At 60.4% G+C, this 27,545-nt stretch overlaps 1 protein-coding gene across 6 annotated transcripts; it reads right to left on the bottom strand.

The window, feature by feature from the left end:
• Window positions 1–27,322, bottom strand: DPEP1 (dipeptidase 1). Of its 6 annotated transcripts, XM_024349551.2 has the most exons (12): window positions 23,743–23,834; window positions 20,777–20,968; window positions 11,844–12,053; window positions 2,382–2,514; window positions 2,036–2,168; window positions 1,749–1,899; window positions 1,497–1,566; window positions 1,052–1,228; window positions 880–964; window positions 725–800; window positions 461–596; window positions 1–380 (listed from the first exon to the last, which is right to left on the bottom strand). In XM_024349551.2, exons 3-12 carry the CDS (start codon window positions 11,945–11,947, stop codon window positions 210–212), a joined length of 1,236 nt encoding a protein of 411 aa, XP_024205319.2. In that variant the 5' UTR covers window positions 11,948–12,053; window positions 20,777–20,968; window positions 23,743–23,834; the 3' UTR covers window positions 1–209. The 6 variants fall into 6 exon arrangements, with proteins under 6 accessions (XP_024205319.2, XP_024205323.2, XP_024205320.2 ...); XM_024349555.2 differs by lacking the exons at window positions 20,777–20,968; window positions 23,743–23,834 and adding an exon at window positions 27,244–27,322; XM_024349552.3 differs by lacking the exon at window positions 20,777–20,968 and having other exon boundaries at window positions 23,743–23,855.
• Window positions 27,323–27,545: the final 223 nt, after the last annotated feature.

Genomic DNA, 27,545 nt, shown 5'->3' with positions numbered 1-27,545 from the left:
TGAAGGGGTGTTGCTTTTATTGCGGGCCTACTGTGTGTGTGTCCTGAACTGTCCCCAGGCATCCTGCCCCCCAGGTAAGCCCAGGCGTCCTCTCAGGAGATGCTGGTCCTTGCATGTGGGCAGCAGGGCTCCTGGCATCTGGAGTCCTGGGATGGGCGGGTCTTCCCGGAGCTCCGGGAACCCTAAAGGGGACTCTGGTCTCCCAGGTTTCACAGGAGAGACAGACAGAGGACCAGGGGAGCGAGGGAGGCCAGCAGGAGCCCCCAGTGGCGATGGAGGCTGGAAGCCCCAGAGGAGTAGCCGTAATGGGTCCTGCAGGAGCCGCCCAGCTGGTCCAGCGGGATGGGCTCCTCCTCGGGAGCCTGTGTGAGGTTGCTGGCCTGGGGACAGACAGACACAGGTGGGGCAGCCTGCCTGCTGGTGGTGGTGGGGGAGACTCGGGTGGCCACCCCGTCCTCACCTGTTCCACAGCCTCGAAGACCCTCAGCAGGTTGTCAGCCAGTGCGCCCTTGACCTCCGCCTCCGTCCAGTTCCTCCTGAGCAGCTCAGCGATCAGGTCTGGATACTTGGAGACGTCCTCCAGCCCCTCAGGGACCCTGTGTTGAGGCCAGGAGAACCTGGGCCCCCACACTAGGACACAGGTCCCTCCTCCAGCCGCCTCATCCCTCTGACGAGGCCATGAACCTCCCGGCTCATCCACAGGACAGAGCTCTCACCCCCTTACCTTGGAACACCATCAAAGTCCCCACCAAAACCCACGGCTCCGGCTCCTGCCACCTCCTTGATGTGATCCAGATGGTCTGTCCAGGGAGCAGCAGGTATGGGTCCCAAGTGAGGCCCTCCCCCTTCGGCCCCCTTGGCCGCTCACACCCCACCTACCGGCCACTTGGGACAGGTTGGCCTTGTTGGTGCAGGAAATGTAATTGTTGTAGAAGTTCACCATCACCAGGCTGTCTGTCTGTTTCTGCACAGGAAGGAAGACAGGGTGGAGCTGAGAGCTGGGAGGGCCTGCCCAGGGAGGCGGGGTGGGGGTCGCTCCCTCGGCCCTCACCACCAGCCTCAGGACGTCGTCAGGCACGTTGCGCTGGCTTGCGCACACGCTGTAGGCCGAGGAGTGGCTGAAGATGACCGGGGCTCTGGACAGCTGCAGGGTGGCCTTCATGGTGGCCACAGACACGTGAGCCAAGTCGATGAGGACTCCCAGACGGTTCAGCTCCTTCACCACACGCTGGGAAGACAGGGCTCCGTCCACCCTCACAGCCCCCAGGGTCGGGGCTGCGGAGGTGGACGGGCTGGACCAGATGTGAGTCATCATCCTTCATGGCTGGAAGTCCGGGGCCACTCAGGGCTCAGCACCCACCCTGGGGGGATGGCTGCCAGATCCATTTTACAGACAAGGACACTGAGGTCCCACGTGAGGAGATGCATTGTTCTGGTCACCCTCCAGGGCCTCTGCCTTCTCCTCGGGGGTGACTGGCCGCTCCCACCCCACTCACCTGCCCAAAGGGTGACAAGCCTTGGCTCTGGGGCTCACTGTCTCCCGTGTCCACCAGCCAGTTGTCAGCCCTGGAGGAGCAAAAGGCAGGTGCCCAAGAGGTGAGCGGTGGTCTCGGCCTCCCATCAGCCCAGCAGGCGAGGCCCGGCCTGGGACTCACAGGCAGAGGGGATGGGCTCTGGAGGGTGGCAGGGAGTGTCTGCCCCCTCCCTCCTGACCACAGCCCGGGGGCCTCCCATGGGGAGTCACGCACCAGGGCGTGTTGCAGCTGTGGGTGAGGGTCAGGTACCGCATGCCCAGCTGATAGAGTGCCCGCAGGACGCCCAGACTGCTGTCAATGGAGTGGCCGCCCTCCACGCCGATCAGGCTGGCCACCTTCCCTTCCCGGAAGGCCTGCCGAATGCCTGCGGGGACAGTCAGGGTGCAGGGGAGTGGGCACCTGGTGTCTGGAGGGTGAGGTGTCCTGACCGGCACCTGCTGCTCAGGATGAGGGCTGGGTGAGAAGACACAGGACCTGGAGGACCCAGGTCAGGACCCCACCTGCACTGCTGGTGACATACAGGAAGGTCTCCGGGTACATCCGGCACATGCGGTGGACCACGTCCATCTGCTCCAGTGTCCTCCGCACAGCGTCTTTGTTCTGGGTGTCGCAGGGCGTGTACACGGACCAGAACTGGGGGCCGCAGGGGGTACCAGGAGCTGATGCAGCCAGGTCTCAGCCCACCCCCTGCATGCCTGTGGGAGTCTGGTTTCCCACCCCCTGGGAAGCGCTCCCTCGGCCTGGGCACCGAGGGACCCTGGAGGAACACCACAGGGATGGTCACACTGTAGCCAGGCCCGAGGTAGGAGACGGGATGACCCCACACAGGGCAAGGGCAGGCGGTACCTGGCCTCCCACAAAGCCGGCCCTCAGCTTGGGGATGTTGGTGTGTGTGCCGGCCAAGGTGGTCAGGTTGGCCCTCTCGTCCTGCAGCCGGTTGTTGAACATATCCAGCAGCTGCCAGGGGAGGTCATTGTGCCTGGAGTTGGCCGGGGAGAGGCCAGGCAGTCAGGGCGGCCACTGGGACCTGGGGGCTTCCGAGCTCCTGGCCTCTGGGCTGCTCTCCCCACTTCCTACTCCTTACGACAGACGCAGGACTGAAGTCTAGGCCGCGGGGGTGACATATCACCGGCCACCTGAACACACCTGTGCAGGCTGCATTTCCCAACTGTGCCCACCCCCAGGGCAGGGAACCCCGAGCCAGGAGCTCAGGGAGCTGGGTAGCCCATCCCTTCCAGGGCCTTTTTCTGTGGAGGAGGCTGGGGGGCAGACACATTGTCTGAGGGTGGGACACAAGGAGCCAAATGACCTCAGTGGACAGGATTGGAGACGTGAGGGGCAAGGGCCTGGGGGTGATACTGTTTCTGAGAGTTTTCAGTTTAAAGATCAAATTGCCTCTTGGGGAATATGGTGGGTGGCTGGGTAATTGGAACGGCCTGACCTTGGGGGGCCTGGGACCCCCATCCTCCTGGGGAGCAGGGTGTCGAGTACAGGCTTTGGGGGCTACCCAGGCCTCTCTGCTGCCTCTGTCCCCAGGGAAGCGCCCTGCACCCAAACTCCAATCAGATCCTTCTAAACTTCCAAAGGACTGAGGTTCTCCAAGGTTTTCCCAGGAGCTGGTGGTGGTGAGGGTAGGAGCTCTTGTGAGGAAAAAGGAGAAGGAAGGGGAAAGGAGAAGCAAGGGGAAAGGTGAAGGAAGGGGAAAGGAGAAGGAAGGGGAAAGGAGAAGGAAGGGGAAAGGAGAAGGAAGGGGAAAGGAGGAGGAAGGGGAAAGGAGGAGGAAGGGGAAAGGAGAAGGAAGGGGAAAGGAGAAGGAAGGGGAAAGGAGGAGGAAGGGGAAAGGAGAAGGAAGGGGAAAGGAGAAGGAAGGGGAAAGGAGGAGGAAGGGGAAAGGAGAAGGAAGGGGAAAGGAGAAGGAAGGGGAAAGGAGGAGGAAGGGGAAAGGAGGAGGAAGGGGAAAGGAGAGGGAAGGGGAAAGGAGAAGGAAGGGGAAAGGAGGAGGAAGGGGAAAGGAGGAGGAAGGGGAAAGGAGGAGGAAGGGGAAAGGAGAAGGAAGGGGAAAGGAGAAGGAAGGGGAAAGGAGGAGGAAGGGGAAAGGAGGAGGAAGGGGAAAGGAGAACGAAGGGGAAAGGAGAAGGAAGGGGAAAGGAGGAGGAAGGGGAAAGGAGAGGGAAGGGGAAAGGAGAGGGAAGGGGAAAGGAGGAGGAAGGGGAAAGGAGGAGGAAGGGGAAAGGAGAGGGAAGGGGAAAGGAGAAGGAAGGGGAAAGGAGGGGGAAGGGGAAAGGAGGAAGGAAGGGGAAAGGAGGAGGAAGGGGAAAGGAGGAGGAAGGGGAAAGGAGGAAGGAAGGGGAAAGGAGGAGGAAGGGGAAAGGAGAAGGAAGGGGAAAGGAGAGGGAAGGGGAAAGGAGGAGGAAGGGGAAAGGGAAGGAAGGGGAAAGGAGAGGGAAGGGGAAAGGAGAGGGAAGGGGAAAGGAGGAGGAAGGGGAAAGGAGGAGGAAGGGGAAAGGAGAAGGAAGGGGAAAGGAGGGGGAAGGGGAAAGGAGGGGGAAGGGGAAAGGAGGAGGAAGGGGAAAGGAGGAGGAAGGGGAAAGGAGGAGGAAGGGGAAAGGAGGAGGAAGGGGAAAGGAGGAGGAAGGGGAAAGGAGGAGGAAGGGGAAAGGAGGAGGAAGGGGAAAGGAGGAGGAAGGGGAAAGGAGAAGGAAGGGGAAAGGAGGGGGAAGGGGAAAGGAGGGGGAAGGGGAAAGGAGGAGGAAGGGGAAAGGAGGAGGAAGGGGAAAGGAGGAGGAAGGGGAAAGGAGGAGGAAGGGGAAAGGAGGAGGAAGGGGAAAGGAGAAGGAAGGGGAAAGAAGGGGGAAGGGGAAAGGAGGAGGAAGGGGAAAGGAGGAGGAAGGGGAAAGGAGAAGGAAGGGGAAAGGAGGAGGAAGGGGAAAGGAGGAGGAAGGGGAAAGGAGGAGGAAGGGGAAAGGAGAAGGAAGGGGAAAGGAGAGGGAAGGGGAAAGGAGAGGGAAGGGGAAAGGAGAAGGAAGGGGAAAGGAGAGGGAAGGGGAAAGGAGGAGGAAGGGGAAAGGGAAGGAAGGGGAAAGGAGAGGGAAGGGGAAAGGAGAGGGAAGGGGAAAGGAGGAGGAAGGGGAAAGGAGAAGGAAGGGGAAAGGAGAAGGAAGGGGAAAGGAGGAGGAAGGGGAAAGGAGGAGGAAGGGGAAAGGAGGAGGAAGGGGAAAGGAGGAGGAAGGGGAAAGGAGGGGGAAGGGGAAAGGAGGGGGAAGGGGAAAGGAGGGGGAAGGGGAAAGGAGGAGAAGGGGAAAGGAGGAGGAAGGGGAAAGGAGGAGGAAGGGGAAAGGAGGAGGAAGGGGAAAGGAGGAGGAAGGGGAAAGGAGGAGGAAGGGGAAAGGAGAAGGAAGGGGAAAGGAGGAGGAAGGGGAAAGGAGGAGGAAGGGGAAAGGAGAGGGAAGGGGAAAGGAGGAGGAAGGGGAAAGGAGGAGGAAGGGGAAAGGAGGAGGAAGGGGAAAGGAGAGGGAAGGGGAAAGGAGGAGGAAGGGGAAAGGAGAGGGAAGGGGAAAGGAGAAGGAAGGGGAAAGGAGGAGGAAGGGGAAAGGAGGAGGAAGGGGAAAGGAGGAGGAAGGGGAAAGGAGGAGGAAGGGGAAAGGAGGAGGAAGGGGAAAGGAGGAGGAAGGGGAAAGGAGAGGGAAGGGGAAAGGAGAGGGAAGGGGAAAGGAGGGGGAAGGGGAAAGGAGGAGGAAGGGGAAAGGAGAGGGAAGGGGAAAGGAGGAGGAAGGGGAAAGGAGGAGGAAGGGGAAAGGAGGAGGAAGGGGAAAGGAGGAGGAAGGGGAAAGGAGGAGGAAGGGGAAAGGAGAGGGAAGGGGAAAGGAGAGGGAAGGGGAAAGGAGGAGGAAGGGGAAAGGAGGAGGAAGGGGAAAGGAGGAGGAAGGGGAAAGGAGGAGGAAGGGGAAAGGAGGAGGAAGGGGAAAGGAGAGGGAAGGGGAAAGGAGAGGGAAGGGGAAAGGAGGAGGAAGGGGAAAGGAGAGGGAAGGGGAAAGGAGGAGGAAGGGGAAAGGAGGAGGAAGGGGAAAGGAGAGGGAAGGGGAAAGGAGGAGGAAGGGGAAAGGAGGAGGAAGGGGAAAGGAGGAGGAAGGGGAAAGGAGAGGGAAGGGGAAAGGAGGAGGAAGGGGAAAGGAGAGGGAAGGGGAAAGGAGGAGGAAGGGGAAAGGAGGGGGAAGGGGAAAGGAGGAGGAAGGGGAAAGGAGAGGGAAGGGGAAAGGAGGAGGAAGGGGAAAGGAGGAGGAAGGGGAAAGGAGAAGGAAGGGGAAAGGAGAAGGAAGGGGAAAGGAGGAGGAAGGGGAAAGGAGAGGGAAGGGGAAAGGAGGAGGAAGGGGAAAGGAGGAGGAAGGGGAAAGGAGAGGGAAGGGGAAAGGAGGAGGAAGGGGAAAGGAGGAGGAAGGGGAAAGGAGGAGGAAGGGGAAAGGAGGAGGAAGGGGAAAGGAGGAGGAAGGGGAAAGGAGGAGGAAGGGGAAAGGAGGAGGAAGGGGAAAGGAGGAGGAAGGGGAAAGGAGAGGGAAGGGGAAAGGAGAGGGAAGGGGAAAGGAGAGGGAAGGGGAAAGGAGGAGGAAGGGGAAAGGGGAGGGAAGGGGAAAGGAGGAGGAAGGGGAAAGGGGAGGGAAGGGGAAAGGAGAAGGAAGGGGAAAGGAGGAGGAAGGGGAAAGGGGAGGGAAGGGGAAAGGAGAAGGAAGGGGAAAGGAGAAGGAAGGGGAAAGGAGAAGGAAGGGGAAAGGAGAGGGAAGGGGAAAGGAGGAGGAAGGGGAAAGGAGAACGAAGGGGAAAGCAGAGGGAAGGGGAAAGGAGGGGGAAGGGGAAAGGAGAGGGAAGGGGAAAGGAGAGGGAAGAGGAACGCAGAGGAAGGCGGAGCTGGGGCTGTCAGAGCTGGTGGCTGAGTGAGGATCTCAGAGGGTCCGAATCCAGCTGCCCAGCAGGGCCTGGCAGAGACCAGGAGCAAAGGGAATCCCCTGTCGTTAGGAATGCAATTCTCAGGCCAGGCAGGGTGGCTCACGCCTGTAATCCCAGCACTTTGGGAGGCCGAGGTGGGCAGATCACGAGGTCAGGAGATCGAGATCATCCTGGTTAACATGGTGAAACCCCGTCTCTACTAAAAATACAAAAATTAGCCGGGAGTGATGGCGGGTGCCTGTAGTCCCAGCTACTCAAGAGGCTGAGGCAGAAGAATGGCATGAACTCAGGAGGCAGAGCTTGCAGTGAGCTGAGATCGCACCACTGCACTCCAGCCTGGGCGACAGAGCGAGACTCCCTCCAAAAAAAAAAAAAAAAAAAAAAGAAGAAGAAGAGAAGAGAAAAGAAAAATAGAAACGCAGCTCTAAGGGGCCCAGGGCAGGCTCTAGGCTACGATCTCATCTGTGTTTCAACCATCAGATCTGAGTGCCGGGACTGACCAGGCCCGACTGCAGCCCCCGACAGCCCTCGCCCCCGATCCTGTGACTCAGAGGCTGTGAGGAGGATGGGAAGGGGCTGAGGCCTGACCCCCAACCCTGGGGAATGCCCAGGGTTCCCCTTCCCCATCACTGGGTCTGGGGCCTCAGTCTCCTTCCTATAATGTGGGCTGTGCCCCTGTCTCGGGGGAACTGCCTTGTGAGGGTGTGTGCTGGGATGAGGCCACAGGGGCCCCTCCACTTGCAGTTTCCAGACCCATCCCTGTGCCTCAGTTTCCCCATCTGTAACATGAGGGTGTCTTGGTGCCTTCCTTGGAGGACAGCTCCCTCTGTGCCTCAGTTTCCCCATCTGTAACATGAGGGTGTTTTGGTGCTTTCCTTGAGGACAGCTCCCTCTGTGCCTCAGTTTCCCCATCTGTAACGAGGGTGTTTTGGTGCTTTCCTTGAGGACAGCTCCCTCTGTGCCTCAGTTTCCCCATCTGTAACATGAGGGTGTCTTGATGGTTTCCTTGGAGGGCAGCTGGGAGAGGCAGATGAGTAACTGTTAATCATTTCCAGCTGCGGGCTCTGCTTTCTGTGACCCAGCTCAAATCTATGTGCCTACAATGAGCTTTTCCAAGGTGAATGCACCCATGGAGCTCCTCAGGGGAAAGAAGGGGAGGGCTCTGCCCTTCCTGGGTCCCAGTCGTTCCTGACCTCCCCTGGGCTAGCGCCCCCAAGCCCAGCCTGGCACGCTTTCCAGCCCCACCCCTGGGCAGATGGGCGGGCGCACGCTTGATGCTGGCGTGAGTCTCTCCCAAAGCTCCTGCGTCAGCGAGGTTGTCTCTGGCCACAGCGAGTCCACATGACAGCCTGGGCAGGCACGTGCCTCTCCCCAGCCCTCGGAGCAGAGTGGGTGCTCAGGACGCACTTGCTGAGGGAACCCTGAGCTCCAGCCAGGGACCCTGCCCGGGCAGCAGCCTCATCGCTAGGTGCAACCCTACACTGGGCACTGTCCCGGGCGGGGCTGGGCAGGGCTCCCAGGAGACTTTACTCCTTGGCCTGAGGACGGGGGCGGCCCATCTCAGACATTAGCCTGTGATGGGTAGGGATTCCCAGGACCCCAGGAGCCGCCCTTGGAGGGACAGGCTGCCATGGGTCAGCTCTCTGCTCTCCCCTCCCTCCTCCTCCTGCAGCCCCTCCTTTCTTTCTTCTTTTTGAGACAGGGTCTCACTCTGTTGCCCAGGCTGGAGGGCAGGGGTGCAATCACAGCTCACTGCAGCCCCCAACCTTCTGGGTTCAAGCAGTCCTCCCACCTCGGTCTCCCAAAGTGCTGGGACCACACCTGTGAGCCACTGTGCCCGGCCAGCCCTCTCCACTCTTGCTGGAGAAAACGATGGGAAGGTGGGGCCTCTGGTTTCTCCGTGGGAGGGAGGCCCTGCCCGCCTCATGGCCGGGGCAAACGGCAGTTCTGCTAATCAGACCCACCCTCCTTATCTGTGCAGCTGGGGCAATGCCCTTAGCTGGGATACGGAATCCGGCGTCCTGCTCCAAGGAGTGCTGGAAAGTGCTGGAAAAGCGGCAAGCACACACTCAGGCAGCTGTTCATGGGGAGACTGCTGGCTGCCCCCGGGACCCATTCTCCTCCTTTTCCTTTGTGACCTTAAAACCCCCCGTTTTTAGCGGGCACACAGCCATTTGGGTTGAAGATACTTCCTGCCCCTGTGTCGCTGGCAGTGCCCAAGGGATGAAAGTGGCTCCTGTAACAGCTTCTAACAACTGACCCCCGGCCAGGCGCAGTGGCTCACGCCTGGAATCCCAGCACTTTGGGAGGCCGAGGCGGGCGGACCACTTGAGGTCAGGAGTTCGAGACCAGCCTGGCCAACATGGTGAAACCCTGTCTCTACTAAAAATACCAAAAACATTAGCCGGGCGTGGTGGCGGGCGCCTGTAATCCCAGCTACTCGGGAGGCTGAGGCAGGAGAATTGCTTGAATCCAGGAGGCAGAGGTTGCAGCGAGCTGAGATCACGCCACCGCACTCCAGCCTGGGTGACAGGTGACAGAGTGAGACTCTGTCTCAAAACAAAACAAAACAAAAACCTGACCCTGACAGTCACCTGCTGCTTGTCCTTTTCCCCTTCTTTATGTCTCCCTCCTCCCTGCTGGCCAGCATGCAGATGTGAGGGCTGAAGCTGGCGTGGCCATTTTAAACCATGAGGATGCAGGGACCATCCTCTGCTCCCTTTCTGCAGCTGCCTCTGCTCCCTTAAGTTTTTTTTAATTTGAGATGGAGTCTCACTCTGTTGCCCAGGCTGGAGTACAGTGGCCCGATAATGGGTCACTGCAGCCTCCGCCTCCCGAGTTCAAGTGATTCTCCTGCCTCAGCCTCCTGAGTAGCTGGGACCACAGGCATGCGCCACCACGCCTGGCTAATTTTTTGTATTTTTAGTAGAGACAGGGTTTCGCCATGTTGGCCAGGCTGGTCTTGAGCTCCTGACCTCAGGTGATCCGCCCGCCTCGGCCTCCCAAAGTGCTGGGATTACAGGCGTGAACTGCCCAGCCTGGACTGTTCCCTGAAGTTCTTATGCGACAAGACATCGGGTTTCCCTGCTTTTTTCACAGAGTTTTTCCCCAACAAAGCCCAGAGGCATTTTCCGGTGGAGACACCATGCCAGACACAGGGCGGACTCTCAGTGACCCTCCCACCCCAACGCGGAGCCAGTGTGGACCCTGATCTGAGTCTGGTGCCTGGAAGCAGGAGGCCTCCATGGTGACCCAGTGTCGGGGCACTGGGCCAGGAAGGGGCGGGGAAGAGGGTCGGATTCCCGGGCAGTGGGGATCTCCGCCCTGAGGAGGTCAGGACAGAAGCAGGTGACCCAGGCACCCCAGCGAGGTCGGGGGTAGGGGCCAGGTGGGCACACAGCACAGCATGGGCAGGGGCCCAAGTGGCATGGGCCTCCCCCCGGGAGAAGGCAGGCCGGGGGGAGTGGGAAGAGAGCCAAAAAGATGCCGGCTGAGAGGGCCTGTAGGGTGCCACCCGCACCTGCTGCTTTCAGGAGAAGCTGAGGCACAGGCAGAGATCGGGGCACAGGGCCTCCACGTCCGCAGGCTCAGACCTCACTCTGAGCTTCGGGGCCAGGGAGTGGGGCCTTGCCTCCTTCCTGCCCAGTCCCTGAAGACCTTCATTTGCTGAAGTCTTTGGGGGCCCTGAGAGACCCCACAAAGCAGCAGGGGCCAGGAAAGGGCAAGGGCCCGGCACCGTCGCAGAAACTGAAACTGAGCCCCAAGCCAAGCGCACACGAGTCTCACCCCCAGCTCCCCCAGCCCCAACTCCCCAGGCCAAACTCCCCCAGCTCCGGCACCCCCAACCCCGCTCCCCTAGCCCCGGCACCCCCAACCCCGCTCCACCAGCCCCGACTCCCCCAGCCCCGACTCCCCCAGCCCCGGCACCCCCAGAACCCCGCTCCCCCAGCCCTGGCACCCCCAGCCCCGGCTCCCCCAGCACCGGCACCCCCAGCCCCGGCACCCCCAACCCCGCTCCCCCAGCCCCGGCTCCCCCAGCCCCGGCACCCCCAGCCCCGGCACCCCCAGCCCTGGCACCCACAGCCCCGACTCCCCCAGCCCCGGCACCCCCAGCCCTGACTCCCCCAGCCCCAGCACCCCCAACCCCACTCCCCCAGGCCCAGCACCCCCAGCCCCGGCACCCCCAACCCCGCTCCTCCAGCCCCGGCACCCCCAACCCCGGCACCCCCAACCTCGCTCCCCCAGCCCCGGCACCCCCAGCCCCGGCACCCCCAACCCCACTCCCCCAGCCCCGGCACCCCCAGCCCCGGCACCCCCAACCCCGCTCCCCCAGCCCCGGCTCCCCCAGCCCCGGCACCCCCAGCCCCGGCACCCCCAGCCCCGACTCCCCCAGCCCCGGCACCCCCAGCCCCGGCACCCCCACAACCCCGCTCCCCCAGCCCTGGCACCCCCAGCCCCGGCTCCCCCAGCACCGGCACCCCCAGCCCCGGCACCCCCAACCCCGCTTCCCCAGCCCCGGCACCCCCAGCCCTGGCACCCCCAACCCCGCTTCCCCAGCCCCGGCACCCCCAGCCCCGGCACCCCCAACCCCGCTTCCCCAGCCCCGGCACCCCCAGCCCCGGCACCCCCAACCCCGCTCCCCCAGCCCCGGCTCCCCCAGCCCCAGCACCCCCAACCCCGGCACCCCCAACCCCGCTCCCCCAGCCCCAGCACCCCCAGCCCCAGCACCCCCAAACCCGCTCCCCCAGCCCCGGCACCCCCAGCCCCGGCACCCCCAACCCCGCTCCCCCAGCCCCGGCTCCCCCAGCCCCGGCACCCCCAGCCCCGGCACCCCCAGCCCCGACTCCCCCAGCCCCGGCACCCCCAGCCCCGGCACCCCCAGCCCTGGCACCCCCACAACCCCGCTCCCCCAGCCCTGGCACCCCCAGCCCCGGCTCCCCCAGCACCGGCACCCCCAGCCCCGGCACCCCCAACCCCGCTCCCCCAGCCCCGGCACCCCCAGCCCCGGCACCCCCAACCCCGCTCCCCCAGCCCCGGCTCCCCCAGCCCCGACTCCCCCAGCCCCGGCACCCCCACAACCCCGCTTCCCCAGCCCCGGCTCCCCCAGCCCCGACTCCCCCAGCCCCGGCACCCCCACAACCCCGCTCCCCCAGCCCTGGCACCCCCAGCCCCGGCTCCCCCAGCCCCAGCACCCCCAGCCCCGACTCCCCCAGCCCCGGCACCCCCACAACCCCGCTCCCCCAGCCCTGGCACCCCCAGCCCCGGCTCCCCCAGCCCCGGCACCCCCAGCCCCGGCTCCCCCAGCCCCGCTCCCCCAGCCCCAGTTCCCAGTCCTGGTTCCCTAAGCACCTGGCTCAGGTGAGCACTCACCCATCAATGACAGGGGAGTCCCTCATGATCCTCTCTGCCTCGTCCCGAAAGAAGTCTGCAGTGCAGACGGCCACAAGGGGCCAGAGCCACCATCCGGTCCACATGGTGGGGTCCCCGGGGACCTGTGTGCACTGCTGCCCCGGTGCCTCTGTGCTGGCCTGGCCGGCCCGTGCAGAAGGATGAGCTTCAGGCTGTGAGGAGCCACTCTGCCTGCCAGGAGAGGCACCAGAGGTGTGGGTGGAAGTGATGACAGGTGGCTGCTCTCCTGTTTATAGCTTCCCATGTTCAATAAGTAACCAGCACATTCCCCACCAGGGTGGGTAGGATGGAAGGCCGGACACTCAATGACTGGGCGTTGCTGTCTGGGCTAGGCGGAGGCATAGTAAGAAGCTGGGATCCCAGACCCAGGGGTGGAGCTAGAGCCCAGATGAAAGGACAACAGGCTGAGAGCAGGACCAGGTGAGTGGTGAGTGGCTGTCGGCTCTAGCTGTGCTACTGTTATTACTACCACCTCCCTCAGGACCCGGGGGCCTAGATCTGCAAGCAAGACAACAGTCATTCAACTAGTGCATTCTCATAAAGCACCCCTTTCCACATAAAAATCATCTTACGTGACTTGCCATGGGGGATAAACATTAGGGCGTTCCAGGAAGCTGCTGCACAGCCAGGTGTGCCCCTGGCGCCTGCCCTGTTGCTGAGGGGTCCGCACCCCCGGCCTGCAGCCCTCCAGCGTCACAGGGACCCACACTCCAGCTACAGAGCTTCAGGCCAAGCAGCTAGACACGTCTTTAGAACCGGGGCCTCTCTAGGACTCGGCAGAGCACACTCAAGTCGCCCGAGGGCTCCTGGGAACGCAGTTCCCAGGGGGTGCCCTGACGGAAGAATCTTAATCCCAGGGCTGGGTGGTGTCTGGGGTTCTGGGGGACAGTGGGCTGAGCACTGGGGCTAAAACAGGCCTGCTGGGAGGAGCAGGAGGGAAAACTGGTCAGAGGCTTCGGGGGGGTGGGGGGAGACCGGCAGGGAAGGAGGATCGCCCCAGCTGGAGGGCAGTGGCTCCATCTCGGCTCACTGCAACCTGCACCTCCTGGGCCCAAGCAACCCTCCTGCCTGAGCCTCCTGAGTAGCTGGGACCACAGGCGTGCACCACCACGCCTGGCTAATTTTTGTATTTTTTGTAGAGATGGGGTCTTCCCCATGTTTCCCAGGCTGGTCTCGAACTCCTGGCCTCAAGCAAACCTGCCTGCTTTGGCATCTCAAACTGCGGGGATTACAGGCATGAGCCACCATGCCCAGGTCATGATAAATCGTATTTTCATTCAATATTTAAAAAAAATCAGACTTCATGTAAAAAAAATCCATAATGAACAAAGTATAAAACTTTAAAATAGCTGGGCACGGTCATTCACGCCTATAATCCCAGCACTTTGGGAGACCGAAGCGGATGGATCACTTGAGGTCAGGAGTTCAAGACAAGCCTGGCCAATATGGTGAAACCCTCTCTGTACTAAAAAGACAAAAATTAGCTGGGCGTGGTGGTGCGCGCCTGTAGTCCCAGCTACTCAGGAGGCTGAGGCAGGAGAATCACTTGAACCCGGGAGGTGGAGGTTGCTGTGAGCCAAGATCATGCCACTGCACTTCAGCCTGGGCAACAGATCAAGACTCCATCTCAGAAAAACAAACAAAACACAAAAAATCTCCCCACAAACCTTTAAAATAAAGACAGGCCCAATATTCTGATATTTCCTTTTGCCTTCAGCTCCAATACTATCTACACAGCCCCCGGACTCTGAGAACATCCATGTTCTGCTTGTCGCTTCAGAGGCAGAAACTGGGTGACAGGAGAGCATTTCCAAGAGCACCACACTCCCTCAGGTGCCACTAAGGAGAGAACTTGGGGCCACTGTATTCGTCCATTTTCACACTGCTATAAAGAAATACCCTTTGGGGGCTGGGCAAGGTGGCTCACACCTGTAATCCCAGCACTGTGGGAGGCTGAGGTGGGTGGATCACCTGAGGTCAGGAGTTCGAGATCAGCCTGGGCAACATGGTGAAACCCCGTCTCTACTAAAAATACAAAAATTAGCCAGGCGTGGTGGTGCACGCCTGTAATCCCAGCTATTCGGGAGGCTGAGGAAGGAGAATCGCTTGAATCCGGGAGGTGGAGGATGCCATGAGCCGTGATCGCGCCACTGCACTCCAGCCTGGGCGACAAGAGCAAATCTCCATCTCACCAAAGAAAAAAAAAAAAGAAAGAAAGAAAGAAAGAAATACCCTTTGTGGCCGGGCACGGTGGCTCACGCCTGTAATCCCAGCACTGTGGGAGGCCGAAGCGGGTGGATCACCAGGTCAGGAGATCGAGACCATCCTGGCTAACATGGTGAAACCCCGTCTCTACCAAAAATAAAAAAAATTAGCCGGGCATGGTGGCGGGTGCCTGGAGTCCCAGCTACTCGGGAGGCTGAGGCAGGAGAATGATGTGAACCTGGGAGGCAGAGCTTGCAGTGAGCCGAGATTGCACCACTGCACTCCCGCCTGGGCGAAAGAGCGAGACTCCGTCTCAAAAACAAACAAAAATACCCTTTGGGAAGCCAAGGCAGGAGGATCACGAGGTCAGGAGTTCGAGACCAGCCTGACCAACATGGAGAAACCCCATCTCTACTAAAAATACAAAATTAGCCAGGCACGGTGGCTCATGCCTGTAATCCCAGCTAGTCGGGAGGCTGAGGCAGGAGAATTGCTTGAACCCAGGAGGTGGTGGTTGCGGGGAGCCAAGATTGTGCCACTGCACTCCAGCCAGCTTGGGCAACAAGAGTGAAACTCCGTCTTAAAAACCACCACCACCAACAAAAACAACAACAAACAGATCTTGTGAGAACTTTCTCGCTACCACAAGAACATGGGGTGAACAACGCCACGATGCACTCACCTCCAGCGGGTCTCTCCCTTGACAGGTGGGGATTATAATCTGAGATGAGATTTGGGTGGGGACACAGAACCAAACCGCATTACTCAGCTCCACCATTCAGGGCCCAGTGCAACATGAAAATGCGGCGCCCTTATTCAAACATCGCAAGAATCTCAGGGCCTCTCAGGGCCTCACGGTGGCGGGAGGACGGGGGGCAGGTAGAGGGAGGCGCATGTCTTCCGAGCGCCAGACCGGGTCCGAGAGCCACGCGTGGACTGCATTTTGTACCGTTTCTGAGGCTCAAAGCCACGGACTTAATTCAACACGAGGGCGTCCTGGGGGTTGGGCAGGGCCCCGTGGCCTGGTAGGCTGTGGGTTCCGCTCTCACGACCACTGTTCAAGGGCAGCGTGGGTGAGCTGGTTCAATTTCTCGGCCTCAGTCTCTTCGTCTGTCAAGTAGAAGTCATGGATGTACCTACTTTATGACAGTCCTGCTGTGAGCACAAAGGTACCAGCCACTCAGATCACCCTCGGATCAAGGTAGTCACCTTACACCTGTCTTTTCCGTGGGGTTTTACAGTTTGTCCCAGAGTTGCCAGTTCCCTTTCTTCTCCTGCCCTACACTGGGTGCCCTTATCTTCCATCTTCCAAGCTCTGGACTCTGCAACCTCCCTCCCTGCCCCCACAGCCTCCCCTCGTCCAACCTGCTACTCCCAGCCTGGAATCTCAGTGCTCACTTAATGCCTGCACTGAAGGTCTTCCACCTTTGTTTGGTTTATAGTCCTGATAGAGTTTGAATGTTTGTCCAGATCTCACGTGGAAACTGGATCCCAGTTGGGAGGTTTTGTGTCATGGGGACGGGCCCCTCATCAATGGCTTGGTGCAGTTCTGGAGGTAATGAGTTCGTTGGGAAGAGAACTGAGGATTAAAACGAGCCTCATACCTCCCCCCTCACTCTCTGCCTCCCTCTCTGCAGGTGATGCCCTGGGAGCAGGAGAATAGGGTCTGGGGGCAGGGAACTTAGGCCAATTCCTGCTGAATCAAGGAAAAACAGCGAGGCCTGGGGCAGGGAATGGGACGCTAATTTGTGCTGACTTCCTAAAAGAGAAAACACCAAGGTCAGGGGGAGAGGGTCCGAGGCCAAAGCACGCTGAATCCAGGAAAAACTTCAAGGTCTGGGGCAGGGAACCCAGGGCCAATTAACACCAACTTCCAAAAACTACACCCTGAGGAAGAGCCCCACACCCAGTAGCAAAGGATCAAAGGCTGCTCTCCTACAGCCCCCACCACCATGTCCCAGATGGAAAGGAAAGTGCTGTGGACTGGCTGCGGGCCACCCTTTCATCTGCAGACACCAGTTTACCTCAGCCTTTGATTAGCCACGGACCAAATCTTTCATCCAGATAAGGGGTATAGGAACCATGAAAGGTGCCCTTAAGACCCAGAAAACTGGCCGAGGGGGTGGCTCACACCTGTCATCCCAGCACTTTGGGAGAGTGCGGCGGGTGTATCACCTGAGGCCGGGAGTTCAAGACCAGCCTGGCCAACAAGGAGAAACCCCGTCTCTACTAAAAACACAAAAATTAGCCGGGCGTGGTTGCGGGTGCCTGTCATCCCAGCTACTCGGGAGGCTGAGGCTGGAGAATCGCTTGAACCTGGGAGGCGGAGGTTGCAGTGAGCCGAGATGGCGCCATTGCACTCCAGCCCGGGCGACGGTGTGAGACTCCCTCTAAAAAAAAAAAAAAAAAAAAAAAAAACCCAGGAAACTATGTAACAGCGCCCCTCTCACCCCACTCCCGACCTTTCTCGCTTTGATAAATCCCTGCTTTTGCTGCTTTCTTTCCGTGTTTTCTTCGTTACTTTGCACGTTTTGTCCACTTCTTTGTTCAAACGCCGAGGACATGGACTATTACGCTCCAGGCCATCCTTCCGGTGACACCTGCTCCCTCCCCTTCTGCCGTGATGAGAGGTTCCCGGGGTCCTCACCAAAGGCAGACGCTGGTGCCACGCTTCCCATTCAGCCTCCACAACCATGAGCCAAACCCACCCCTTTTCTCTATAGATGAGCCAGCCTCGGGGATTTCTTTGGAGCAATGCAAAGCAGACTAAACCCTATTCCGTTAGAGTTGGCCCTGCAACCATTCCCTAGCAGCGGGTCTGCGGGAATTCACTCCCCAGTCCTCCCATCTGTGTTTATTCTGCCCTCATCAGTAGTTTCTCTGGATGTGCACTTTGGGCAGGAAACCTTTGTCCCTCAGGAGGTGACCGCGCCACAGTCCGTCTGTGCATGTGTGGTGGATGGGCCCAGCTGTGTGTGGGCAACCGCTCTTCCCTCGGAGCGCCGCGACTTCTCAGCCACGTGCTTTAGCGTGAGGCTTTTTCACTCCCTGGAGTGTTCCCTCTGCCTCCGGTCCAGGGAATTTCCAGTCGCCCGTATCCCTCTTCTTCCCCTCCTTTCTGAGCTCCGTCTGGCCAGGGTTTCAGGCAGGGGTTGCACTGTCTGAGCTTCCTTTCTGCCTCCTGTCCTGGCTTTCTTCCTGCTTATCCTGTGCACTCCATTTCCTCTGTTTTGTCTCCCAGCACGGTTCTTTCGTGTTTTCTTGGGGGTTGTGCGTCTGGTCTCCGGAGGGCGGTTTCCAAGGTTTGCTGTGTTCTTTTCCGCCCCGCTCCCATCAGGGAAGCAGATCTGCTTGGAGTCAGCTACACTCTGTTCTCTTCTGTGGTTTACCAAACGGAATGCAGACGCGTCTCCCATTGTTCATCTGGACCTTCTGTTGCGTTTGCAGACTTCCCTTGGCAGCTGGCAATCTTTGTCACTACAAGTTTCATATTTAAAAATAAAGCAACAGCAAGGTGGGCCGTGCCATATGTGTGAGCGGGCTCTCGACCCCAGGCTTTGTGTGGGGCGACCTCCGGAGATGCCCGGTTACCAGGGCCCTTGAAGCCGGAATGCATGAGCACTTTTTTTTTTTTTTACGAGATGGGGTCTTGCTATGCTGCCCAGGCTGGACTCCAACTCTCAGGCTCAAGCGATCCTCCCACCTCAGCCTCCCAAGTAGCTGGGTCCACAGCAGCTCCTTTTAAAGCAACTGCCACCACGCCCAGCAGCATTTTTAAAAATAGCTACCTCGATTCTCAAAAACATGTTTAGGGAAGGGCCTCCTGACCTTCCTCTGGCTGTGGGGGGGTTAGGGTGGTGTGTCTGTCTGGGTGGTCCTGGGGCCAGTTCTTCCAACTGGGAACAAACCCCGATCTCAGCGTCTTCCTCACTCCCGGCCCATCGTGCCTGCGACGTCTGAGCTGAGCTCCTCTCCTGCTCCCTGGTCTCTCGCCGGAACACCCTGGAACGTTCCCAATGAGGCCCCCTAGTCCGCCTCACAGACACGCTCTTCCATTCACTTCCTCCTTCCCAGAAATGGGTCGGAATCTTTGCCTGCAGCGGAGACTTTGTACTGTCTGACGAGTGTGTTCTTTTTTTTTTTTTTTTGAGACAGATTCTCACTGCGTCACCCAGGCTGGAGTGCAATGGCGCGATCTCGGCTCACTGAAACCTCCGCCTCCTGGGTTCAAGTGATTCTCCTGCCTCAGCCTCCCAAGTAGCTGGGACTACAGGTGCCTGCCACCACGCCCGACTAATTTTTGTATTTTTAGTAGAGACAGGGTTTCACCATGTTGGCCAGGATGGTCTTGAACCCCTGACCTCATGATCCACCCGCCTCGGCCTCCCAAAGTGCTGGGATTACAGGCGTGAGCCACTGCGCCCGGCCCGAGTGCGTTATTCTTTTCTAATTCCTTTCCTCTCACCTTCGTGGACAGGAGCAGGAGGAAATGCTTGTGCCTTACCTCACATCTTGACCCAGAGGGTGCAGCCGGCAGAGTTGCGGTGGGAAAGGCTCAGGGTGTGTTTAATTCTGTTTCTTCCACCGGTTCTGGTTGTGCGTCTTTTATGCCCCCCGACTGACCAGGGTCCTTTGTCCTGCCCAGGCCCTCCTGCCTCTCCCCTCCCCTGGCCATAGTGAGGCTTAGGGAGAGAGCTGGGGTTAGTAGTCCTGGCTCCGAAAGTTAATGTTTAGAGAAGCGTTGCTAGGAGACCCCTGGGGGTGGGAGCAGTGCTCTGTGAAGAGTGTGGGCTCCTGCATGAGAGTCCTGGGTCCATCTCCAGAGATGGGTGCACCGAGGCCCCACCCCACACGCTCTCCTCACGGGGTGGTGCTGACTCGGCTCTGTCGAGACGCAGGTGACAGCCTCGACAGTGATGTCTGTGTTTCCACCCAGCTCTGTCCCCCAGAACCACACAGAAGCCCCATCCACAGCCAACATGCAGATGCCACCATGGCCATTTCGGATGTTACCACTTCTGCACAGGTAGCCACAGGCAATGCGGACCTACCCACGCCCCCCACACACAGATCATCGCAGACGAGAACACCTGGATGCATCCCAAGCCCACACGGTCAGATACGTCCACGTACCTAGAACAGACACGTGCAGACTTTCCCACGGGATGAGTAAACGCACACTCAGATACCTCCACGTGCGCACAGACACACGTGCATGCACAGACGAGCCGCACACGCGCACCTGCTCACATGAGCCCTTCCTTGCATGTGCGAGGGACGGCAGCCCACACTCAGCGTGGGGCCCATCTGACCACCCATGGGGCCTGGCACAGAGGCCCCCAAATAAGCCTTGAGAAGGGAACATCGGGAGCCTGCAGCTCCATGGGGAGCCCGGCCCTGTCTCTCTCCGTGGGAGGCCCCCGTGGCTCACAGCAGGCTCAGCAGCCCCGGACTCTCTCTTCTGGCTCCTGACCAGGTTGATGTCTGCACTGGGGGAGTCCACAGGACCCTCAACCTGCAGGCCCAGCCGTAAGGCCGGCACCCCACTTCTGCCCCCAACGCCTCCCTCCCAGCGTCCAGCCCACCCTGAGGCTGGTGGCTTCCCCACATCCCTCCTCACCCTGCACAGGCCCCCCATGGCTGCCCCCACCACTCTGACCCCCCACAGCCCACATCTGCACCAGGGCATGAGCTCTTCCTCTCAGTGAATCCCAGTGAAGCACTTCTCAGGGACTTCCCAACAGGCTCCCAGCTCCCATGAGGTCAGGGCCCCTCAGCCTGGCCTCCCCACCCTCGCTACCCCATCCTCCAGACACAGTCACCCCAGAAGCCACCCTCTCACCCCTGCCTGGAGCTGAGGCCCCCGCCGGTTCCATCCTCTGAGAGCCTCACCCTTCACTGTCCGTGATGGCACGAGCTGACGCCCCCCACCCGGTTCCATCCTCTGAGACTCTCGCCCTTCACTGCCCGTGATGACGCTCCATGCTATGGTGTAGACGCCTACTCTCTGAGGTTCTCCCTCGCTGATGGTGGATCACAGGCAGTCAGAGAGGAGAGGGGCTTTCCGCCCTCATTACAGCCCTGGGCCTCAACCTGGCTGCACGCTCCCCAAAACCACAACCCCTGGCTCCCGGCTCCCCGCGACTCACCATGCGCGGGACAGGGTCCCGAGTACCTCGGCTCAGCCACCCAAGGCCCAGGGAGACAGACCCGCCTCCTGCCTCCCAGGTCACAAGGCTTGGGGGTTGTTTCTGGTGTTCAAGTTCAGTCCTGCCACCCACGGAGCTCTCCAGCGACAAAACAGCCACCTCCTTGAGGGCTTGCACAGTACCCCAGGGAGAGCCGGGCTGAAGCCTCACACATGTCAGCTGGTTCTTGTTTCCGAAGATACGCATGCCCTCAGTGAGGCCTTGAGCATCCGGCCAGCCCAGGGGCTTCTGGGACTCTCGGTCCCAGGCCAGGCAGGAGAGCTTGTGCTGGGTGATCACCCTTCAGGCCCCCCAGGCAGTAGTGTAGGGTATCTGCCTTAGGTGGCAGCAGGTTGAGAAAGGGAGAGGAGGGGGCCTGGGAGCTTGGGCCCACCCCAACGAGCCCAGAGAGTCTCAAGTGGCCTGGGGGTCCCAGGCCGTGTGTTCCCTCCCCATTGGCAGACCCCAGCCACCTCCCTGACTCCCTCGGGGGACACTGACCCTGGCCCTGGAGTTGGGACAAACTCTGTCCTCAGTTTCTTTATCTGTAAGTGCAATGGGTTGATCTCCCTCCATCCCCAGCCACAATCGAGGATTGGAATGTCCTCTGGCAAAGCCACACGGGCTTTCGAAATCCAAGGAGGGTCTGCGTGTGGACCGCACTGAGCTGGAGACCAGGCTGGCTTTGGAATTCTGAGGGTGCGGCGGGAGGGGGGCATACTCAGTGGGTTCAAGCAGGCGGGGGGAGGCCAGGCCTATCCCGCACCCCACCCAGGCAGGGTGGAGACCCAGGGCTGCTGCTGGGCCAGTCACTGGGGCCCTTGGAGTCTGACATTTTCAAGCAGCCAATGATGGGCAGCAGTGGGAGGAACAGTGGGGGCTGCAGAGAGGGGAGGGGGCACAGGGGGCTGCAGAGAGGGGAGCGGGGGGGCACAGGGGGCTGCAGAGAGGGGAGCGAGGGGACGCAGGGGGCTGCAGGGAGGGGAGTGGGGGGCACAGGGTGCTGCAGGGAGGGGAGCAGGGGGCACAAGGGGCTGCAGGGAGGGGGTGCAGGGGGCTGCAGGGAGGGGAGCAGGGGGCTGCAGGGAGGGGAGCAGGGGGCACAGCAGGCTGCAGGGAGGGGGTGAAGGGAGTGCAGGGGGCTGCAGGGAGGGGAGCAGGGGGCACAGGGGGCTGCAGGGAGGGGGTGAAGGGAGTGCAGGGGGCTGCAGGGAGGGGAACAGGGGGCACAGGGGGTGCAGGGAGGGGAGCAGGGGGCGCAGGGGGCTGCAGGGAGGGGAGCAGGGGGCTGCAGGGAGGGGAGCGGGGGGCTGCAGGGAGCTGCAGGGAGGGGAGCAGAGGGAGCAGGGGGCTGCAGGGAGAGGAGCAGGGGGACTAGGGGGCTGCAGGGAGGGGTGCAGGGGGCTGCAGGGAGGGGAGCAGGGGGAAAGGGGGCTGCAGAGAGGGGAGCGGGGGGCAGGGAGCTGCAGGGAGGGGAGCAGGGGGGCAGGGGGCTGCAGGGAGGGGAGCAGGGGGGCAGGGGGGCTGCAGGGAGGGGAGCAGGGGGGCAGGGGGCTGCAGGGAGGGAGCAGGGAGGGCAATCCTCCGGAAGCCAAAGGTAGAGGGTGCTGGTGGGATGTGCGTACGTGAAGAGCAAAATAAAACCAGTTTTGTGCAGGGTTCCTACTGTTCTGGTGAAAATAAAATAAATATTAATCTATAAGTTACAAAATGCAAATTGTGCAACTTTGCCCGGGGAACAGTGCAGCAATCACTTAAGCTCAGGAGTCTGAGACCAGCCGGGGCAACACAAGGAGACCTCGTCTCTACAGACATAAAGAAACTAGCCAGGCTGGTGTGTGCCTGCTGTCACAGTTACTTGGGAAGCTGAGGTGGGAAGGTTGTTGAGCCTCAGAGGTTGAGGCTGCACTCCAACCTGGGCAACATAGTGAGACCCTGTCTCAAAAGTAAATACATAAATAAATAATGTAGGCCAAACCTGGTGGTTTATGCCTGTGATCCCAGCACTTTGGGTGGCCAAGGCGGGAGGATCGCTTGAGGCCAGGAGTTTGAGACCAGCCTGGGCAACATAGGGAGACCCCCATCTCTACAAAAAATACAAAAATTAGCCAAGCGTGGTGGCACACACTTGTGGTCTTGGCTACATAGCAGACCGAGGCAGGAAGATGGCTTGAGTCCAGGAGGTTTAAGCTACAGTGAGCCGTGATTCTACCACTGCACTCCAGCCCGGGTGACAGAGCAAGACCTTGTCAAGATGGATAAACAAACTAATAAATTAATTAAAATAAAAATGTGAATTGTAAAATTTTGTTGATTCTGCATGAGTTAAATCCTATTCTATTTGCATTTAAGCCAAGTATTACACAATATGAAGATGAATGGTAAATACATGCTAATAATTTAAATTTTTAATTTTTCTTGACTTAGAATGATGATTTTTTATTTTTTATTTTTTTATTTTTTTTGAGACTGAGTCTCGCTCTGTCGCCCAGGATGGAGTGCAGGGGAGCAATCTCAGCTCACTGCAACCTCCGTCTCCCAGGTTCAAGTGATTCTTGTGCCTCAGCCTCCTGAGTAGCTGGGATTACAGGTGCGTGCCACCACACACAGCTAATTTTTGTATTTTTAGTAGAGATGGGGTTTCACCATGTTGGCCAGGCTAGTCTCAAACTCCTGACCTCAAATGATCTGCCCGTCTTGGCCTCCCACAGCGCTGGGATTACAGGTGTGAGCCACCGCGCCTGGCCTCCCAAAGTGCTGGGATTACAGGTGTGATCCGCCGCGCCCAACCTCCCAAAGTGCTGGGATTACAGGTGTGAACCGCCACGCCCGGCCGCCTTCCAGCATTTCTGGCACAGACCGGCACAGGTGTGGGCTCCTGTCCTTTGCATGTTTTTGGCTTTCTGTTGACCAGATGGCCTGGAGACCTCCTGGCATGGATGCTTCCACCTCATTCTCTGTAACATGTGCACAAACCTCAGAGCTCACGTTAGCTGAGCAATTCTTCCACGCAGGCACTGTGCTGAGGGAGCTCCCGTGGCCTCGTGAGGCAGGAGCGCTTTCCCCCTCACCTCTCAGGGCCCCGTGCCTTGGTGCCTGCCTCCCTCTCCCACCTCCACCCAGCTCAGCCGTGAGTCTTCATGCAGTGTCCCCAGGGTGTCACATGAGAGCCCCAAGCACCCCATCTCTCTGCCACTCCCTCTCCCTTGTTCTAGCTCCACCCTGTCTTCATTCCTGGCAATTCTAATAAGAGAGAATTGTCCCCAACCCTGGCCAAGCAACCTGTAATGACCTGTGCTACCCTCACCTTGCTCGGGTGGGGCCAGACCTTCACTGCAGTCCCATCACCCCACCCCTCACTTCCCCTTCTGCTCCAGGGCCTGCCCAGGACCTCCAGCCTCCTGCCCCATTCTCTGCCAGACTCCATCATCCCCTCTGGAACCGTCACGCCGCTGGGTAAAACCTACCTGCTTCCTACCCGCTTCCTGGCCACTTCCTGACTGCTTCCTGTCCGCTCTCTGCCTGCTTCCCGGCTGCTTCCTGCCCACTTCCTGCCTGCTTCCTGGCCACTTCCTGTCCACTTCCTGGCCACTTCCTGGCCGCTCTCTGCCTGCTTCCCGGCCACTTCCTGCCCACTTCCTGGCCGCTTCCTGGCCGCTTTCTGCCTGCTTCCGGGCCACTTCCTGCCAGCGTGCGTTTGCACTGCCCTTCGCGGAGTGTGCTGAGGGGAGAAGGCCCAACCGTCCCGATCTGCGCTACTTTGAATTCCTGATCACAAACCTCAAGGAACCTCTTTAAGCCACCCGGGAATCCTGCTGCAGGTCCCAGTGCCGGGACCAGAAGCATCCGTGCCATCTGGGAACATTCTGCTGGAGCAATCGCCCTGTCCTCGAGGTCGGCCATACACGCTGGCTCTTCACCACCCCGGGGAAGCAGATGCCTCCTGGCGACCCCCTCCTCCATCCAAGGACCCCTCCTGGCACAGCCCCGAGCACACCCGCTGTCTCCCCTCCTTTCCGCCCGTCTCTCCGATCCTCTCACACCAGGCTGGGCCATACTGCTCCGTGAAACTGTGCTTGGTCAGCCCCGGAGTGGGTGACCCAGGACCCGCTGCCTGTGTCCTTCCAGGGCACAGGTCCCAGCCTCTCCTGTTTCGTCGACACTGGCTACCTGTGTGGGCTTGTCTGTTTCCGGGCTCTGAGCCCTATCCCCACAGCACTGACTCCCCCACCCACCTGAACCCCCAGCCCAGCCCCCGAAGTCCCACGGACCCAGCCTCCTGCTGCGCACCCCAGCTGGAGTTCAGGGAGCATTTTAAATTCCCCCCCTTTTTTTTTTTTTTGAGATGAAGTCTTGCTCTGTCGCCCAGGCTGGAGTGCAGTGGTGTGATCTCAGCTCACTGAAACCTCTGCCTCCCAGGTTCAAGTAATTCTCCTGCCCGGGGACAGGACACGTAGGGGACGCCTGAGCCCTGCGCCTTTGGGCCTCAGTATCTGTGAAATGGGCCTGTGAAAGGGGTGGACACTCAGAGGCCAGGGCGGGCCTTGGTGCTCGGTCCCCCTCCACACGGCCCACTCCTCTCCAATTCACACCCCACCGGCCAGCCAGGACCCCGGGGCCCCCGTGTTGACCGCCTGCCTGGCTGCTGCAGCTGCTGCCCTCTGGTGGCCAAATCCCAACGTGCCTCCGTGGGGCCGGTTCCCGGCCCCAGTTCACTGGGGCCTCGCGGGGTCCTGCAAGGCGGGGTCCTGGGGGCTCATGTCACCCAAGAACCAGCTGCTCCTCCCTCAGGGTGGGCTCTGCCTGTGGGCTCTGAAGACCTGGGGAGGCTGAGCAGGTGCTCGGAGCCACCACTGCTTCCATGGGTGTCCTGCCCTTTAACCCGCGCCCTCAGCCCCGAGAGCAAGGCTGCTGTTACCCCTGTCTCCTAGTCTTGGAAACTGAGGTAGAGAAGACAGGTCCAGCCCCCTGGCTCATGGGAGATGGAGCCAGGATGTACGCACAGGACACAGGTCCAGAGACTCCAGAGCTGCGTGTAGACCAGCACCACTGCCCTGCCAGGCCCGCCTGCCCGCTCTGTCCCCGGTGGGAGCTGGGAGCCTCGGCCCCACCTGTGAGGCCACCCCTCAGGGGCGGCTCTGAGAGGCCGCTTTGGGGCTCAGTGTCCGTCCACCGCAGCCGACGTCCCCCTGAAGCTGCAAGCAGGGACTGAGGGACCCTCCCCGTCTGCTCCTGGACTCCGACTGGAGATTTGTCAAAGCTGACCTTTTGTCGACGAGGAGACTGAGGCCCAGCGGGAGGTATTTTAGAGACACTTCCACGTTTGGAGGCCCTAGATGCCCCCTTCCACCCATGACGCCCACTGAGCTTCTCCATGGGGTCAGACGCCAATCAGCAAGAATTCACCAAGAGATGTGCAGGCTACTAGACCCTCACCATGAAAATAGCTTGGCTGTGTAAGAGCCATTGGCCGAAGTAGGGTCTGCCCTTCGCTAGCCCAGCCGCAGCTCCAGACTCCAACTTCCGCCTGTGCCCAAGGCTTTCTCTCTAGAATGTCCTGTGATAACCCTGAAGCTCCCCGCACCCTACCCGGGGAGCAGATTTTTCTTTTATTTTTTTGGATACGGAGTCTGGCTCTGTCACCCAGGCTGGAGTGCAGTGGCGCCATCTCGGCTCACCGCAACCTCCGCCTCCCGGGTTCACGCCATTCTCCTGCCTCAGCCTCCCGAGTAGCTGGGACACAGGCGCCCGCCGCCACACCCGGCTAATTTTTTGTATTTTTAGTAGAGACGGGGTTTCACCGTGTTAGCCAGCATGGTCTCGATCTCCTGACCTCATGATCCGCCCACCTCGGCCTCCCACAGTGCTGGGATTACAGGCGTGAACCACCGCGCCCGGCCACAGCTTTGATTTTCATTCAGCAAATCCTTTCCACCTGGAAGGAAATTGTGGGGCCGGACAACAGGCCCTGCTCTCAGCTGGGCGGGAAGGCAGATGACTGCGCAGAGAATTCCAGAACAGAGAGTAAGTCGGGGGACTCGGCGCTCCTCACACAGCCTCTGAGAACTCTTCCTGGAGGAAGGGGTACGTGAGCTGAGTCCCAAGGGTGCCTAGGACCGCACTGGGCGCCGCAAGGAAGGAACAGCCGGCACAGTGGACAAGCGGGGTTGTGGGGCCTCTGGAGGGCCCGGCGGGTCCAGACCTCATCCTAGGGACCACGGGGAGGGCCAGTGGGAGGACAGCGGCGGGTCTGACAGCAGCTCTCCCACATCCTTGAGTCCCAGGAAGCCGCCGCGTCCCCTGCCCCACACACCTGGTCCCAGTTTCCTAGAATCCCAGGAAGCCGCCGCGTCCCCTGCCCCACACGCCTGGCTCCAGCCTCCTAGAATCCCAGGAAGCCGCCGCGTCCCCTGCCCCACACACCTGGCCCCAGTTTCCTAGAATCCCAGGAAGCAGCCGCGTCCCCTGCCCCACACACCTGGTGCCAGCCTCCTAGAATCCCAGGAAGGCGCCCCGTCCCCTGCTGCACACACCTGGTCCCAGCCTCCTAGAATCCCAGGAAGCCGCCCCGTCCCCTGCCCCACACACCTGGTCCCAGTTTCCTAGAATCCCAGGAAGCAGCCGCGTCCCCTGCCCCACACACCTGGTGCCAGCCTCCTAGAATCCCAGGAAGGCGCCCCGTCCCCTGCCGCACACACCTGGTCCCAGCCTCCTAGAATCCCAGGAAGCCACCCCGTCCCCTGCCCCACACACCTGGTCCCAGTTTCCTAGAATCCCAGGAAGCAGCCGCGTCCCCTGCCCCGCACACCTGGCCCCAGCCTCCTAGAATCCCAGGAAGCCACCGCGTCTCCTGCCCCGCACGCCTAGTCCCAGCTTCCACCCACAGTGGTGCCCTGGGGTCCCCGGGCCCGCACCACCCCAGGTGGGCACCCCAGTATCCTGGCACACCGACTCCCCAGCCCACTCACCCTGGCCTCTGCGATGCAGACTTGCTCCCTGGCAGGGCCCGGCCTAGGCAGCTCCCACGCCAGGCTCACAGCTGGGCTGGCCCTACCCGGCCACCTGCTGCCCCTCCCAGGCCCCTCCTCAGGAAGGTGAAACTGCCCCATTTCCTGCAGGAACCCTGTGTTCTCTGAAAGTAGAAAGAGGAGGGAAATGGAGGAGGGGAGGGGAAGGTTGGAGAGAAAGGGCCGGGGTCGGAAGGAAGGGCTGGAGGAGGGAGAGAGGAGGAGGGAACTTTGCTCCAGGAGATGGCTCTGCGTCCTGACCT

The sequence above is a fragment of the Pan troglodytes genome, chromosome 18 (genome assembly GCF_028858775.2).
Source record: "Pan troglodytes isolate AG18354 chromosome 18, NHGRI_mPanTro3-v2.0_pri, whole genome shotgun sequence".
Lineage (NCBI taxonomy): Eukaryota > Metazoa > Chordata > Mammalia > Primates > Hominidae > Pan > Pan troglodytes.
This window is presented reverse-complemented; position numbering and strand designations above follow the sequence as displayed.